The 18,151-nt window shown below is 41.1% G+C and overlaps 1 protein-coding gene across 21 annotated transcripts in view; it reads right to left on the minus strand.

Moving 5' to 3' along the window:
* Nucleotides 1–354: 354 nt before the first annotated feature.
* IGF1 (insulin like growth factor 1) overlaps nucleotides 355–18,151 on the minus strand; it is a 74,218-nt gene continuing 56,421 nt past the window's right edge. For 8 of the 21 annotated variants that reach the window (XM_069585199.1, XM_069585194.1, XM_069585196.1 and 5 more), the window contains 2 exons: nucleotides 15,866–16,047; nucleotides 355–575 (listed from right to left, as the gene is read on the minus strand). In XM_069585199.1, coding sequence (XP_069441300.1) covers nucleotides 516–575; nucleotides 15,866–16,047 — 242 coding nt within the window. In that variant the 3' untranslated portion in view covers nucleotides 355–515. Of the gene's footprint in view, nucleotides 576–13,901; nucleotides 14,396–15,865; nucleotides 16,048–18,151 lie in introns of those variants that run through there. The other 13 variants (XM_069585180.1, XM_069585190.1, XM_069585177.1 and 10 more) reach the window with 2 other exon arrangements.

Below are 18,151 nucleotides of genomic sequence, written 5' to 3' on the forward strand. Positions count from 1 at the left end.
CCAAATTCAGCAAATATAAAGGGGATGGAGAAGGGAGCGGGATAGAGGAACAAGATTATCAGACACTGTAAAACAAACAGCCTGTGTTGCGTAGAAAGAAGTGCAAATAAAAAATTAATAAACCACTTAGACAAGCCTGCTGAATGAATGTCACTAGCAGCCAAGATTCAGAGATAAATTTAGTGCAACTGGATCTATACAACACCCATGCATTTGTGGCTCTTGAGAGGCAGGGACTAAGATCTATATATATATTTTCTCTATAGAACATTATTGATAAAGGATCAACAGCAATCTACCAACTCCAGGGTCATTTTTGCAAGGTGCAAAGCTTTGAACAATCACTCCTAAAGACAATGTTGGAATGTTTACTTATTTCATTGGGGGAAATGCCCATCTTTTGAAATGTTATCAAACTTATTTTTGGTAGGTCTTCTGGTGTTGAACAGGTAACTCGTGCAGAGCGAAGGATCCTGCCGGTGGCATGTCATTCTTCGCTCTTTAGGAAGGGCTTCCTACATTCTGTAGTTCTTGTTTCCTGCACTCCCTCTGCTTGTGTTCTTCAAATGTACTTCCTAAAAATAAGGGAGAAAAAGTGACATTAATTTGATGAATGTTTATGTATCCAACCTATCTATTTCTAACACTGGATCTCAACCGTCATACCTTATGTCTCACCAGTCAGTTTAATAGACAACTTGGGCCAGGGTTTTCTGAGAAAGACATAACCAAGTGGATGGCCTTGGGTTTTTAATTTAGACAGACCTCACTAAAGCTACTTATATTTACCCTTGATGGCATGGGGACCATAAATTGCTTTGTAATCATATAAAAATATGTGTTTATTCATCTGCCACTATCACAGGTTCCTTGATAGGAAGGGAATCCTTTAAAATCCAGTCTTCTGGCTTGGAACATCTTTTTCTAGTGAGAAAAACAATCACATCCTGGGATCATCCTCCATTGTTTTATTGCTTTTGGTTCTGTTTTAGTTTCTGTAAAAAGGAGATTAACTTTTCATTTTTTTCTTTTTCTCCTCTGGAGAGAGGCAGAGGTTTTGAAGTAGAAGATTGGGAAGCTTTGTAGCTGATTTGGAATCTACAAAATGTCTGTGCTCAAATCCTGGTTCTTCTATTTTCTAGCTATGTGAACTTGTGTAAGTGACAATCTCCTGTGTCTCAATTTCATCCATAAACTGGGATAATAATGGTTTTTACCTTTTAGGACTAAGGATTAAAAAATTAGAACATAAAATCACTTATAACAGGCCTGGAACACCATGAACACTACATAAGTATTACCGTTATTTGCTATTATTATTATTATTCAATCTTTATTGGAAAGGAACTATTCTTGGATTAAACAATCTGGGTTCCTTGTTTTGGTGCTACCATTCACCTGTCAACAACCAATTCTGTTATCCAAGGAATACTGAGTTTTGCTTAGAATAGAAACCCTATGATAATAGGGACATGTCTCTGCTCACTGTTACAGCTCCATGTCTACAGCAGTGCCCAAAACATTTCAGGTGCTCAATAAGTACCTGTTGAATGAATATAATGAACCCTCTGATAATGTGCAGGATCAAGTCATTATACTTCTTCCGTAATTATTAATTTATCCTTGAACATACTTAAATAGCAACATTTATTTAGACAAATAAGCTATAAAATAAAATCCAGAAGGAAATGACATTTACATGCATAAACATCAGGTGCTGCTTCTCTTGATTTTCCTTCTAGTCAGGAGGCCCTTAGAGAAGGATGTAATGGATAATTATTGGTGCAGAATGAGGTTTAAGGATTCCTTTTTCCCAGGAACATTTTCCATCCAGACCAAAACCAAGGGTTCTCATCAGGAGCACTGGAATCTCCAAATCCTTCCTTCTGGCTAAGGAAATGATCACTCTCCCAATCATCGTAAGACATTTCAAGATCATTGTGAGGGACTTTGGAGATCACTCAGACCTGAGAACTGGAGAGGGTGAGAAACTGGGGCAGAGTCAACTACTAATCACTGGAAATGATACCTATTGACTCAGACCCATTGGGATTTGATCATTTTTCTTACACGTGTTTTCAGCTCTACCTGGAACATCAGAGTGATCAACAAGCCCTTTATAAAAGCAAATTAGTACTTTGTACGTTGATGGTGAAAATGTCTTATACCTCCTGAATAGAAGGAGAATGACATCATTGTGTAAAAATGTTTATTAAAATATCTAGCTCAGTGGCCACTGAAAAAAAACCTTTGTGGGAAGAAAACGGGCATTCATGTAGGAGAGCTTGAGATGCGCTCTGTTTACAATCCTGGCACTTTCCCCTCTAATATCATACAGCTTTTACCAGGGTCACCTCACATGCACTTGTTGCTCTACAAAGCCTCTGCTGTTAAGCTCCCGGTAAAGTTTTTATTTCTAACCTTACATCTTATTCTGCTTCCTTAAAGGAGTTCTCTGGAAAATGGAAGAAAGACATATGCAGCTACAGAGTAGACATACTATTGTCCCAAACTCCTTGAAATATTTCTGTTCAGTTCTCAATAGACCCTGCTGATGGTATATGGATCATCAAACCCCCATGATCACTATTATTAAGAACACTATTGCTCTATCAAACTAATAACCGAATTAATTAACAGGACTAAAAATACCCTAATTTGGGTTTTAACCTCTTTTTTGTTTACAAGGTATGACAGCTTAGAAAAAGGATTTTAAAGAATCTGAATAAAGACCATTCTAAGGAAATACTCCAGAATGAAACAATCACAAGTAAAAAGAAAGCACATGAGGTATTTAATCTCCAGTCTTCTTCTCAAGCCAAATTAATCACAGGTTTCCAGATGAAAAAGTTCAGGTATCTTCTATACCTCTCTCTTCACATTCATGATTGCTGTAGCAAAAAGGATTGAGGTTAGTTTGGCCAACCATATAGATCTTATCCCTTTCCCCAATTCAGAGATTCTTTCTTTTCTCTCAAAGCAGAAGTGGAAGGTGTGAAGTCCGAGTGGAGGGATCTTCTGGACTGTTTCTTCGGGGTCTGTCTCGGCATCACAGCAAAGTCCTGGGCAGAAGCTCACTTGATAAAGCTGACACCGCTCCAAGTAGCATGGTTCCCATGCACACAGGTGTATGATGGAGGCCATTCAGAACCAGCTGGGATGTCGTCTGGTTTGCATTTGGCTCTCTTCCCAGGCTCTCACATGTGACTTCTTTGTTGCAGACAATGACAGTGACAAAACAAAAGCACTCAGGGATTTAGTCTCAGTTGCATCTGTTGCTTTGCTCATTGTTTTAATTTAATGACGCGGGCCACACTTGACAATGGGTGGCAAGTGGAGGCATGCTAGAAGCAGCCGTCGGAGCTGGCACCCTCCTTCAGTGCACTTCTTGAAGGGGTTATGAAACTGTCCCACATTCAGCCAAGCAAAAACTTTTCACTTCAACAGCCTGTCCAAGACAAACAAACCAGCTAAAACTGTGTCTAGTATGCAACTAGACAGATTTTTGAAAGAAAAACAGTAGTGAGTAAATACTGTTTCCTATTGACACCAGAGAAGGTAAGATTATTTACCAAAAAAAAAAGTTGGTCCTCAAGCTCACTGGGGTTGGCTGAGGAAACATACCCTCTGAAGGAAGGGTTAACTGACTCATGAGGGAATAGGTTTGATAGGGGTTCATTTGTGATATACATTATTATACAGTAATACAGTGTATGCCATACACAGATATATAGGAAGCTAGAAAATGCCATGAAGGGATCATTCACATTCCCCCATTTTCTCTTGGCAATCCTAGCTCTTAGTTTTCCAATGGAAAACTGTCCACAAACTTTTTAAGTTCCCTGAGAGCTAACAACAATGGCAATAATAGTTATCTTGATTAAAATTTGCACACATTTTACAGTTTATACAGTAATCTCCGTGAATCCTCCCAACAACCTCAGGAGATGACGTTGTTTGCATTGATATCATTCACAATCTAAAGCTCCTGAAGACTTAGTGACTTGCTTGAGGTCACATAGGAACAAACTGATAGACCTAGAACTAAAACCACCTATTATTTTCATAAAAGAATAACAATTCTACCAGTTGAACATGTGTATGTGCTGGTCACTGTCTTATAAGTGCTAATTGTAGACATTTTCCTATTTGATTCTCACAGTTCTCTCAGAGATGGGTACTAGTGTCTTACCCATTTTACCTTCATGAAATATGAATAAAAAACAACGTGCCTGATTTCTTCCAGTGAAGATGTAGCCATGTTTGGGATTTGTATCAGTCGCTTCTGATCCTGGAGCTCACCAGATAGATACTCGACCACGGTGCCTCCCAGAGGTAGACCAGTATCTGGTGTTGCAAAACCCAAGTCTCTTTCCAGTAACAGTAACTGATTATGTCATGAGGTACCCATGATCCCAGGTGGTGGCAGATGCTGGTTTAGAGGGTAAGGCAAGACTCTAAACTAGGGAAGTGGGTACCCTCCCTTATCCCAGTATGAGCTGAGTTCCATTTGTATGCTATTAATGGAGGTCTAATAGCACAATATTCATTTAGCAAAAGCTAACCCTGTGAATATGATAAGCCCTTATTTTCTCCCCGCCTATCTTTGTGAGACATTGCCTGAGAGGCAGAATCTAAAAGGATGATAATAGCCCCTTTAAATTTTAGAGAGGAAGCAGTGATGTTTTCAATAGACTATGTTTCCATCTCCACCCACTACAAACAAGTTAAGTATTGTATGACATAAACTCTAAGAAAAGCCTGGAACCCTATAAAAAATGCTGGGAAAATACTGCCCATCATGGAATGTTAATAGCCTATTGTACAGCCTAAAGTTCTAACTCAGCATTGACTTTCTCCTAAAAAGGGCAAAATAGGAAAAAAAAAAGAAAAAAAAGGCAATGGATGATTGAAGAGATGGCCCAGATGTCAACTTGTTGAAAGGGATGTGCCCTGGCTATTTTGCTGGCTTAGCCTGGAGAAATGTGAAATATTGGATGATGATTTAAATGTCTCACTATCAACTTTGATATCACATTATTTTGGGGGATTACAAGTCCAAATTCCAGGAGAGTGAGGTCAGTCTTTCATCTCTGGGAGCCAAGTAGAGTGAGTGTCATGGGGTCAACTCAGTGCTCTGGGATGTGACTTTTAAAACCAAAGGACAAGAGATGTATGCTCCTGGTAGAGTAACTGCCTCTTCAGCAAGGAGATAGGTGTAACAGTCTGGGCACAGTGTTGGTCTGCCCAACCCCCTTTCTATTTATGTTTTTCTGGAAATGACCTCACTCTATCTTTTACGTGGTTAGGGTGGGAAAAGACATTTTTTCCAACATGATCATCTCCTCTGACCATGCATGGTAGATGGGCCCCACAGCCCCCTCCCATAGCTCAAGAGTGTAGTGGGGACATCAGGGCAGACCTAATTTCGGGGAAACCCAAGATTTCTTTATTGGCCATCTTTGGCTCAAGGACTCCTCAGCGGCTTTGCTGATTTTTCTTTAGACGGTACAGCCATCTAGGATGCTTCTCCCCAGTCATCTCTCCTCCTCGCTTGCACTGAGGTCAGACTTGCACTTGCTTTCTGCTGGCTTGCTCAGGCTTCCCTGACCCTCTCCTATTGTTTTTCACATGGGTATTTCCCCTCATCAAACCCTTGCTCCTTTAACCCAGGATCATATATATTTCTCAGAGAACCTGGATTTATATACCTAGCTTGGATCCCAGCTTCCAACACAGAATTGTGTGACCTTTGACAATTGTTACGTTGTCCTCTCCTTCTCAGTCTCCTGTTCTGTAAAATGAAGGGGGGGAGTAAGAGAACCCACCTCATAATGTTGTTATGATTACATGTGATCACTCTTACACATCTGCCTACCGTAGTTGTGTGCAAGAGAGCCAGCTGTTTCAAGGGCCCTTGGTTTAGCTCTCTTTTGTGAATTTGATGGCAACAGCTGTCTGTTCTGGCTTCTGTGCTGTCAGAATCCACTCTGGGTCTGCCTTTGTTAGAGCACTGATGTGTTGTGGAATAAATTAGCTAAGTGTTTGCTTTCCCACTAAAAAGTAAACTCCTTGAGGGCAGGTAGCATGGCCTCTTCACCTCTATGTCCTCCTTGGATGTGTGAGCAAAGTGGTGAACCAGGAAATGCTTGTCAAATTGATTTGCATTTCCTGCAGGAGTGGTGGAATAGAGTTCAGGTTAACAGCAAGCCTTACATGGCTTCCTACTTCTTGCTGAGCACAGAGCCCCTGTCCTGTCTTGGAACTTACAGCTGGCAGATTGCAGTACAGTCAGTATCAGTGAAGAGATGGAGACGAGAGTTCACATGCAAGCGAGTGAGTGAGTGAAGTCGCTCAGTCGTGTCTGACTCTTCGCGACCCCATGGACTGTAGCCTGCCACGCTCCTCCCTCCATGGGGCTTTCCAGGCAGTAGTACTGGAGTGGATTGCCATTTCCTTCTCCAGGGGATCTTCTCGACCCAGGAGTCGAACCCGGGTCTCCAGCATTGTAGACAGACGCTTTACCGTCTGAGCCACCAGGGAAGTTCACATGCTGGAGTCCATCTTGAGTTTGGATTCTGGTCTGACCACTTGTTGGGGCAAGACCTTGGCAAGACATTTAGCCCCCTTAGTCCAGGTTTTCCAATCGTACAGTGGGGGAGGGGGCATAATTATAACATTTACCCTTCAGGCTAATGGTGAAGATTAAGGAGGTGATTTGTGACAGCCTTTACTTCAGGGCATGTGCCTAATAAATAACAGCTGTTATTATTGCCTTTTTAGAAATAGTTTCTGTTGGGAGAGCACACCCCATGCTTGAGTACTGCCCTTTCTCTGATTGGGGGGTAATAGTTACCTACCGGGTGCCCAGGGTGCCCTTGACTGATGCACTAGCAGACGCGTACCTCTTGTTTCTAGTGACAGGTCCATCCCTAGGAACCCCCCAGTTTAGGGAATGTGTTTATCCTGTAACTATTCACAGATTATCCTGTCTTGGCAATTCCTTACTTTTCAAAGGATACCACCTGACTCTGTTTGAAGTATTTTTGTCTGTGATGTAACAAATCACTACCAAAATGGTTTAAAAGCCTGAAAAAAGAAAAAGGAAAGGGAAAAAAGAGCTGAAGGGTATTTGCCCTTGCTGGCAAGAGTTATTTATGTTGCCTTTAATAGTCTTGAAGGATGTTGTAAAATACTCCAGGGCTGCTTAGGCTGTTGATTTTATGGGCAGCCTGTTTTGTTAGCTGTTTGTGTTACATTTTTAAATTAAAAAAAAAAAAAACCAAAAAACAAAAAAACTACACTTTAAGCACACTATCTTTCCCAGAGGGAGTTGATTTTGGAATTGCTGAAAGGTTCAACTGTTGTGGTATTTAAAAAAGTGAAACACCAGATTCTAGCAATTTCACTGATATGTGCTAAAGATTCAGCATATTTTTACCTAAAAACTGGATTTGATTATTTTTTTTCTCTTTAGCCTCCAAAATAGCATTGTTTCATCTGACATAAAACATATGTTGGAGTCCTTAAACTCATGTATGCAGTAATTTATATTCTAATATTCTGGAGAGATGTGAGGCTCAAGGTTGTTACCTTTTGGTATCATTTCAATGCAATAGTGATGAGTTCAGAGATTAGTCGGAAAGGGTGTTACCCTCTTTCACTCATGCTTTGTGTGTGTGACAAATCTGGGCAGAACATTCAAATACTGTGTTCTGAATTTTCCTCCTCTGAATTGAGAGAAATTTTGCAAGTTTGGAAGGCTTTTCTGAACTTTTAGGATGAACAAAATAACACTACGACGAGTTAAAGTGATTTGCATCTGTTGGAGGTTGACGTGAGTCTTCAGCATATAAAAGTAAACATGTATGGTGCCAGCCAGTGCTTTTCCAAGACAGAAAATGGTGCAAGAACAATTCACGTGTTTATACAGTTTAAAAAAAATCAGAATTGTGCCCAAAGTAGTTTTACTTCCATCCTAGTGTTCTTGGAAGAAGGAAACAAGTATCATTATTGACAGAGACAAACCAGAGCACCCAACAGTGGCCTTGGTCCATCAATACTGACAAAATAATCCTATGTATTTATTGATCCCTTTTATATTTTTCATTTTTCTCTAGTCCTCCAATGCCTTATGAATGATTCAAGTTTGCCACACTCAGACTGTGACATAAATATTACATATTCTCAAGTCTACAATAGGATTCCTTATCTAACCCTCAACCTGCCACGGTCTTACTCCTAATCATTTAGAATTTTTGTCTTGCCATAATTGTCATCTACAGCTGTGAAAATACCACATCATATTTTCATGGATGGCAGAGCTGGCTGGTCTTTGATTACATGACCTCTTGGAGCTGGCCAGACAGAAAGCTCCATGTGAATGTTTATATATTTTACAGAGTATTTTGTAAGAAATTCTGGCATGTGAATCCCACTGTGTACGTGCACGCACACACACACACACACACACACACACACAAGTAAAGAGAAAATAATCTTCTTTCTCCCAAAACTATTTGCTGTAGTTAACTACAGATTGTAAGTTACCACCAAGGATATTTGGAATTAAAGTTGGATGGACCTTTAGCATTCTTATTTCTATCAAACCTCCACTTTTTCAAGACTTAGTTTTCTGACCAAATGGATCTTAAAACTATAATCTCATCAGTGAATAAAATAGATGGGAATGTTTGGAAATGTTTTCTAGCTCTTATTACTGATGGAGCAGTAGCCCACTGAGCTATGATTGAGTTCCTAGTGTGGTGAGAAGTTTCTTTGCTGCTCTCTATTAGTACCAGACATGAGCTCATATGCCCATTGTCCCACATCTCTCATAACTTCCTTGCTGTTCTCAATTTCCATTTCTCTCTACTTGAGTTTAAATGTAAGTCTATATTTCTAAACCATCTCTTTTGGTTGCAGGATAAAAACAAGGTAGCCCTAAGGGTATTAAAGTGTTAGTCGCTCAGTTGTGTCTGACTCTTTGTGACCTCATGGACTATAGCCCACTAGCTCCTCTGTCCATGGAATTCTCCAGGCAAGAATACTGGAGTGGGTTGTCGTGCCCTCCTCCAGGGGATCTTCCTGACCCAGATATCGAACCCAGGTCTTCCGTATTGCAGGCAGATTCTTTACCATCTGAGCCACCAGGGAAGCCCCCCTTAAGGGGGTTAAAGCAGTCCCATTAAAGAAGGAGTCCTAAATAGATGAGTATCAGGGAGTGGTACTCAGATTTCAGTTAGAGCTCTGAGGATGAAAAAACTGATTTTGACCTTGCAGATCTGGAAATTTAATGGCCACTGAAAAACTTTTCCTAACCTTGCCTGGTCCTTCTTTAAAAATGGACTTATCTTGCCTAGGTCAATACATATTGTCACTGATTTTCAAAGGATTCAGGAGCTGGGCTTTTAATCACTGGAGAATTCTATAGTAGATATTTAAAAACTCGTAAAGGCACTCTGCTTCTTTTAAAACAATTTATTTTTATTTTTTATAATTATTTTCTATTGGAGTATAGTTGCTTTATAATGTTGTGTTAGTTTTTACTGTACAGCCAAGTGAATCAGCTATATGTATGCACATATCCCCTCTCTTTTAGATTTCTGTCCCATTTAGGTCACCACAGATCACTGTAAATGATTTATCTTTTCATTGTCAGCAAAGGCTTCCACTTTACCTCTAGACTATCAGTTTTGTCCTGGATTGAAAGTCAGCTCTCTATTGTCTAATAAACGTTGCTCAAAGCCCTATTCCCTTCATACAGGCAAGCAAAGAGAACAGACTTCATCTTCCTCCATGGTGTGTAACTGGACTTGAGAAATGGCAAGCCTTGTTAGTTAGGAAAACATTGTTTCCTGTCCGTGAGTGGTGGGAGGGAGAGGGTCAGGAGTTGGAGGGGAGAGGGAGGAGGGGCTCTCCCGGAGCTGCTTTCTCTGCCTCCTTTTCCACCCTTACATCCTAACAGCACGCACATGAGAAGCTGTATGAGGTTTTGTTTGTTTTCAAGAGATGTTTGAAAGAAGATCAAATGCTTGTGAGAGGCACTGAATCGGCAGCCCTAGAAACCGAAATGTCCCGGAAGCTGTGTGAGCCCGGAAATATCCCACATTTTTATTTATTTTGGCAATTTTACTTTAAACTAGTAAGGGCTGGAGTTCATGCTACAATTAAATTTTCCTCAGGCACTGTGAAATGAAAACACATATTACATTTGATTTTAACTGGTTGAGAAAAATGGTGGTTTTCTGAAAGTTCTTTTCTACAACCTCAAAATAAAAGTTAGCAGTTCCTCATACAGGACAGTCGAGCTTCCACTGAAGTTGGAATAATTCATAGAACTGGGGTTCTCTGGGTTGGAAGGGGTCTTAGGTCACTGAATTCTCTTTCTCTTATCATGTGCTTGAAAGACACTACCACATCACTGGAAAGTGTTGGTAAGCTTAAGCTTGAAGTTTTTGGTGACAGGGGACTCACTTCCACTTGATGAGACCTGTTTCTTTTTCAGATGGCTCTAATTTTAAAAACTAAGAAAAATAATATCAACTAAAACCTTAATAGTGCTTACTATGTGCCAGGTACCATTTTAAACACTATAATTTATATTTGTACATACACACACAATCTCAATAAATCCTCACAACTCTTATGAGGTAGATTCAATTATTACTCCCATTTGGCAGATGAGGAATCTGAGGTACAGGTAAATTACATTATTTTCCCAAGTACATACAGCTATTAAGTGAGATAGCCAGGGTCTGAAACCAAGCAGTCTGAGTCTAGATTCTGTACTCTTAACCACTATGTTTTATTGCCTCTCTTATCTTTATCATTCTCCTTCATGCCTTGTACAGAGGTTTACATATCGTGGGTACTCAGTAAAAATATTTTTCAACAATTTAAGGATCATGAATCCTTACATATTCCTGTTAGTTTTACACACAATCATCAATTTGCCCTAAAAGAAAGAGTTGAAACAGAGGGCTTTTAAATTATAATGAATACTCTGCCTACTTCAAGAAAGCATTGAGGGGATAAATAGGGAACGTAACGTTCACTATACAGTACTCACTCAGGTGGTTTCCACCTTTAGCAATAAGTCCTTGAATGAATTCAATCTTGGCTTGAGTATAGGAAATTCCAAACATGCAAAATTTGTGCAAGCACAGCTCCTCTGCCTTCCCTCGTTTACTCTGCACTTGCATCACCGTCTTAGGCGAGGACAAGAGGAATTATTTCATCTCAGCAGTGCTTCCCTGGTGGCTCAGACAGTAAAGAATCCACCTGCAATGCAAGAACCCTAGGTTTCTTCCCTGGGTTGGGAAGATCCCTTGGAGAAAGGAATGGCCAACGACTTCAGTATTCTTGCCTGGAGAATTCCACGGACAGAGGAGCCTGGTGGGCGACAGTCCACGGGTTTGCTAAGAGTCAGACATGACTGATCGTCTGACACATACACAGTGCTACTTAGCTTTTATGGTCTATTTCCCTACCACGCTTCCCCTCCCCGTCTCACTCATTTGACCATCCATCCTTTCATTCATCATTATATGCCATGTATCACTAGTGCTTCTTCTAATAGTAAAAGGGATGAAAGACATCAATAGATTCTTTCTGTTCACTTAATTTATGTTATTTAGAAATCACATGTAGGCATTCAAGATGACTGCTTTAGAGTTAATATAACCCATTACAAAAAGAAAGAAAGAAAGTGAAGTCGCTCAGTTTTGTCCAACTCTTTGCAGCCCCATGGACTGTAGTCCACCAGACTCCTCCATCCATGGAATTTTCCAGGCAAGAGTACTGGAGTGGGTTGCCATTTCCTTGTCCAGGGGATCTTCCTGACCCAGGGATCGAACCCAGTCTCCCGCAATGCAGGCAGATGTTTTACTGTCTGAGCCACCAGGGAAGCAGGGTTTTAACTAATAGTTTGATGGTGAAGCATTCTTTAACTGGAAAGTTTTATTGCTTTCTTTTCCTTTTAAGGTCTTTGCCTTTTTTCTTGAATGAAGTTCATTATTGGGTATAATTGTCATTTATCCCTGTGTTATAATGGCATTGATCCAATCATCAATGAAAAAGGGAAAGGATAATCCTCTAAGAAATCCCACAGGACACTGACTTTTCTGCCAAACTGTGGTCCCTTGAAAAGCCATCTCAGTTTGTAGGTTACTCTCAGGTGGTAGAAACAGTAGGTGTTGGCTTATGCTTGAGGCTTATGCCTGAGCCTGGTTCCAAACCATAGATGTATTAACAGGAGAACTGGGAGTCTCCTGAAGAAGGTGGCTGGCCAGATGGGCTCAGGCTCCAGCCTGGCTTTTATCTTTTCTGATAAGCCAGGACCCACTTTGCAACCACAACAGCAATGTTTTGGCTCCCATACGATACTGTGACAAGCTCGTGATCATAATTTTTCCTCCTGGCTTGAGACTTGAGCATATCTATATATCATATATCCTGGGTTTTCAGTGAACCATAGACAAAGGATAACCCTGAAGTAGAAAGCATGGCTGGGGCATGAAGGACAAGTAGAAAGGATGTTCCTTTATACCTTGACATCTTCAAAGTGGGCTATTTGGATGAAATGCTTCACTGTTTGGCTTATCATCTTCTTACCCTGTGCCGTCATTTGCTTAGCTGAGCACTTCTCTCTTGCATCCTCCCTTAGCTCTTATAATTCACAATTTGAATGATCTTGAGACTTTTTGCTTTATTATCTATGAAGATACTAATCCTACTACTTAAATCAAGGAAACTGAAGGAAGAAAATCTTTAAGACTCATATTCTGTGATTCTACCTGGTGTTTCTTTACCCTCAAGAAAATTGAGTGCTTTTGTTCTCATTCACTCCCATCTTTTCCTTTTGGAATTCTTTCTTAGTCCATGTTGATTTTGTGCTGTTCTCTGCTGGCCAGAAAGAGGGTGTGGCTTAAAAACCAAGCCATTTTCAGCCATCCTTCAGCCATTTCTAGATCTCACTATCCTTATCTTTAAAATGAAGGGACTGAAGCAAATGATTTGAGTCCTTTTGCAGCCCTAACATAACATGGCCTTGGTATTTCATGGAACATAAACTCATAGGATTTCAGGTCTAAATATCTAGGGGGAGGGGGGAGGGGTCGGCATGTGTGAGAGAGAGAAGTTTATAGGTGATGGAATCATAGGGCAGTAGTCAGACATCAGGAGTCTTTGGTTTGGGGCTGACTTGTGTCCCCCACCCCACCCCAAATCCACAAGTTGAAGCCCTAACCCCTAGTACCTCAGAATGTTACTGTATTTGGAGATGGGGTCTTTATACAGATAACTTAAGTGAAAATAAGATCATGATGATCATATTTTAATCCAGTATAACTAGTGTCTTTATAAGAAGAGGAAATCTGGGTACAGAGATTTGTACAGAGGGAAGATGATGTGAAAACACAGGGAAAAGAAGGCCAATTCCAAGTGGAGGAAAGAGACCTGAAACAGATCCTTTGCTCACAGCTCCCAGAAGGAACTGATCCTGCCAATACTCCGACTTTGGACTTCCCGCCTCCGGGAATGTGTGAAAACGAATTTCTGTTGTGTAAGCCACCTAGTCTGTGGTGTGGTACTTTATTCAGGCAGCCCTAGCACATTAATACATCTTTTATATCTGATTCCAAAGTGCACACACAAAAAGTTCAGTGACCTCCTTTCATAGGTAAGCTCTCAGGCCTCACGGGCCTTTAAGCAAATACTGGGTGCCCTTTGGCCTGAGCTTGACTAAGAAATGCAGCCTCCAGTCACCCTGTAGGGAAGGAAATCTGGGAATGTTTATGACACAATTCAGTCTTGCTGAAAATTTGGGGCTAATATTTAACTCTGGACATTTGTTGACATGGAAATTCTTGTAAAATTCACACAAAAAATTAAAATGCATATAAAAACCTTGATTTTTATTTTAATTCTTATTTTTCCATGGGGAAGGGAATATTGCTTTATTTCCCTCTTTTGTGATTTTTGCTCAGGTTTTCATTCTTGCCACTGTCTTTGGATTTTCTCAGGCATTATATGTCACTTTTCCATTTCTCCATGTTTATCAGCCACTTCCTACAACAGGTTTCTTCTCCTCCTTCTGTCTCATGCATTCTCTAGCTCCAGCTGGCCTACTTTTCTTCATTTCCTTTATAGCATCTCCCACTTTTCTCTCTTGCTGTCTGCTTCTCTCTCATCCTCCTCACCTGTCTTAGTCTTTCTTTCCTCCGTGTTCCTTTCTTGCCTGTGTTCAGTTTCTAGCTCCAGTCTCTCTCCTCTGCTCTTTCATCTGCTGACTTGCTTCCGTCCCCTCCTTCTGTTCCCCTCCTGGATGTTTCTTTGGCCCACCTTTCCTTCTCCTCTGAGACTTCATTTTCTTGTTGGTAGATGGGAGCTGATACTGTAAACATCACAAAAATAATTGCATTGAGAACAGGTGGTCCCCTTGGTGTCCCGGAAGACCAGAGCCTTTGAATGCCTTGGCTCCATAGATGCAGAAGACAGCACTGGTGCTGGAGAGGTGTCTGGACCTCAGTCACTATCAAACCTGCCATTCCAGAACTTATGGACTCATCTCTGACACAACCCACCCCCTCCCAAAGTAGAAATTGAAAGGCATTGGGTCACCTGGAAAGAGAAAGATTTAACCTGCCTCTGCTTACCTTGAGCACACTTCCCAGTCACATTCCCCTAAAAGGTATGTGGGGCTTGCTCCCTGACACATCGACTGGCTCCTGTGTTCTCTCTGAATCATATTGTGCCCAGTCCCTTTCCATCACTCAGGGTGGCTCCCTGGGGTCACATCTCTGCTAAGGCCCCTGATCCAGCCTCAGCTGCAAATGAGGACCAGAAAGCAGCCAAGCTGTCATTATGAGCTTCTTGATCTCTTATCATGTGCCCTCTGCACGATGCTAGTTTTAACTCCAAAGATTAAAACCACTAGTTGGTTGTTTTTCAAGAGAGTCCACAGGGAAATCTGAGAGCATTTAACTTTCCTTATTCACTCTTCCTCATTTTCTTCACCTTCTCTTTAGTTCTCATTCTTTCTACTTAGTGACGAAAATGTAATCACTTACATACATTTGTTCACCCATTTATTCACTCACTCAACAAAGGTTTATCAAGTGATCAATGTGCATCAGGTCAGATGATTTACATATTTTTGATGGCATAGACAGTACCTCTAAGGCTTGTTTAAAGTCTCACTCTTAGTACTGACACCTGCAGATTTTGATCGTTAGAATTTTCTTGCTGTTCTTAGAGCCAAACTGAAATTTCTATTTTATTCTTTGTGTTTGCCACTAAATGTGAATTTCTATTAGTTCCAATTTTAGAGTGTTATTTTTCTTTGCATGTTTACAGAATATCAGGACTTGAAAGGTCACATGCTTTGTTCATACAGTTATGACAGAGCTTAACACTTGTCTGACAGTTACTTTGTCCAGTGTGGAAAGCATTGCAGGCACATTAATGACCTGATGAGGTAAATGGTACTGCTATCCCATCTTTACTGAGAGTTTCATCAGCAAAGCCTTGGGAGGCTGCATTATTTGGCCAAGGGCTCTCAGCTGGTGATTGGAAAAGCTAGGATCCCAGTTTTGTCTGATGCCAAAGCCCAGGTTTAGTCACTCTTCTCCACCATCTTCTGGTGATCAGATGGGCCACAGCGGTGGAAGGGAGAATTTATAATGTGGAGTGACAGAAAAGATGAACCTCTCAGGGGAGAATGGAGCTCTTTTGACCCTATGAGCCAGAAGTCTATTAGGGTATGAATTACTATTCGGATGCTGCTGCTGCTAAGTTGCTACAGCCACATAACTCAGATCTCGCGAAGATGGCCGACCCTCACCGCCGCCCCTGGTGGGCTTACCTTCTGAGCCTTGGGCATGTCGGTGTGGCGCTGGGCACGGACTGAGCGGGCCGACTTGGCGGCCTTGAGAGGCGCACAGTACATCTCCAGCCTCCTCAGATCACAGCTCCGGAAGCAGCACTCATCCACGATTCCTGTCTGGGGCGCCCTCCGACTGCTCGAGCCGTACCCCGTGGGCTTGTCTGTGCAGATAAGAGAGAGGCCTAGTTTTAGAGTGGGATAATAGGCTGTGTTCACTGCTACACCCAGCCCCTGAAAACTCTCCCCACACCATGTCAACCCACACCTTCATAAGTTAGTCTTCTTTTGAAGCTCCTCTGACAACTCTTGACCCTCCCAGATTTTCCCAGATTCCAGTATATCTCCAGCAGTCAGTGCCACTCTCATTGGCAATAGCTCATTCATCATTCATTTATTTGTATTAATTGTCCTCAAATTCTTAGCCACCTGTAGTCGAGGGTCTTGTCTATGCCCAATCCTCACCTCTCCTTATATATTGGCTTAATTGAGAGACTGCTAGGAAAATTAATTAAAAGATCATATTTTCCATTTTCTTAATCTTTTTAGCAAATCTGCATGGTTTTTGTGCATAGGATGGCTCGAGTGTTTGTTCTTTGTCTTATCTGCTTCCATTATAACATCAGACTGAAAATCAAAGAGGTTTTAAATCTGGGAAGGTCTCATCACTTAACTGATGTGGAAACCTAGACTCAGAGATGGGAATGACATAAACAAATGACAAGTCATTTAAGTTTCCTGGGCCTCAGTTTACCCATTTGTAAAGGAGAGTTAATATGTTCTTTCTAATGATCGCTTAAGGATTACATGGCATACTGTATTAAAAGTACTAAGTGCATCACTTGACATCTACTGGATCCTAAATATACGTTAGTTTGCTTTGAACATCACTTTCTAGGATCATATAGGGTCTATGAAGAGACAGCATTGCTACTGACCACATCTAGAAGCTTTGGAACTTGAACTGATAACAATACCAATGTGATAGGACTTCTTCTATCACCTTAGAGGGATCAGAACCATTAGCTCTGTTTTCTTATAGAATAATCACTAGACTAAGAATGAACTAAATGTCTACCTTTCATTTGATTCTGATTGCCCAGAGGGAACACCATGAATCAAATTTCTTTTGATATTTGCAAATCAATTAGGCCTCTTTATTTGGCAAGTAGGTTTTAGTTTGATTCTGTTTTGTTTTGTTTTGACTTGGACACACTTTTCCTGGCTCTAGAATTAAAAAGAGGGCAAAACAAGTTATACGAAACTAAATTAAAAAGGTACTTGAATTCTTTGTAAACTTTTTGTCATAGTAGGACTTTTGTTACACCAAATCTTATACATCAGTATGCAAAATAGACGAAAGTGAAACTGCTATGGCTTATGCAAGACATGGAGCTTGGCTTTCTCTGCCTCCTGTTCCTCCCTTGGGAGGTGGAGGGCCTCAGTCTTCTTCACTGATGTCCAGGCTTCATGGAAAAAAATTTGTGAACCATTGACCCAGAAGGATCCAATTAGTCAATGTGATGTATGTTCAATCTCAATTTCTGACACAGAAGACAGCATTATATTTTAAACAGAAATTCTTACATTCATGTAATAATGATGCTGTACTTCAGGATGGAGTTTTGAGAGTCAAAATCCCTATATATATTTTGAACTCCCTGGTGGAAGGAGATCAGACCCGTGGTCATGGCCTGCTACCAAACTAGTTTGGCCGCCTTGCAGCCCAAGGGGCCAGCCATTCATTGAATCTTCTGAGAATCCAAATGTGTTCCTGATGCTTGGCACTGGAACATGAGGATGCCTCCTCCCTTTAAGGCAGGTTTATTGTCATTCTTAGGGCAGCTGGGGATAGAACTCAGCGAGGGCTCAATTATGGTCTCTCTGGGTGGGGTGTGCTGCTTTTGCTCAGGGCAAACCCTGTGGGCTCCTCATGGTTGAGGGATTTGGAAGCAATGGGGCAGCTGTGCCCAGTTGGAACCTCAATGGTGCTTTCACTTGCCATCGGAGGACTGCCCAGTGCAGAAGACTCTCTGCCTCTGCTTGCCAGCCGGGGCAAACCAGGGCTCATATGGTCCCTTGAGCAATGTAAACAATGCTTTTTTGCTGTTGTTGTTTTTTGTTTGTTTGTTTATATAATATTTTCCTGGAACTATAAATTAAAGACACAAATGGGCTTACATGGTTCTTTGTGACCCACAAAGGACTTCTACATACTTTTAGCTCAGTGGCCATTTCAAGAGGCTGAAGGGGTCAGCCAGTGGAGAG

This window comes from Ovis canadensis, chromosome 3 (assembly GCF_042477335.2).
Source record: "Ovis canadensis isolate MfBH-ARS-UI-01 breed Bighorn chromosome 3, ARS-UI_OviCan_v2, whole genome shotgun sequence".
Lineage (NCBI taxonomy): Eukaryota > Metazoa > Chordata > Mammalia > Artiodactyla > Bovidae > Ovis > Ovis canadensis.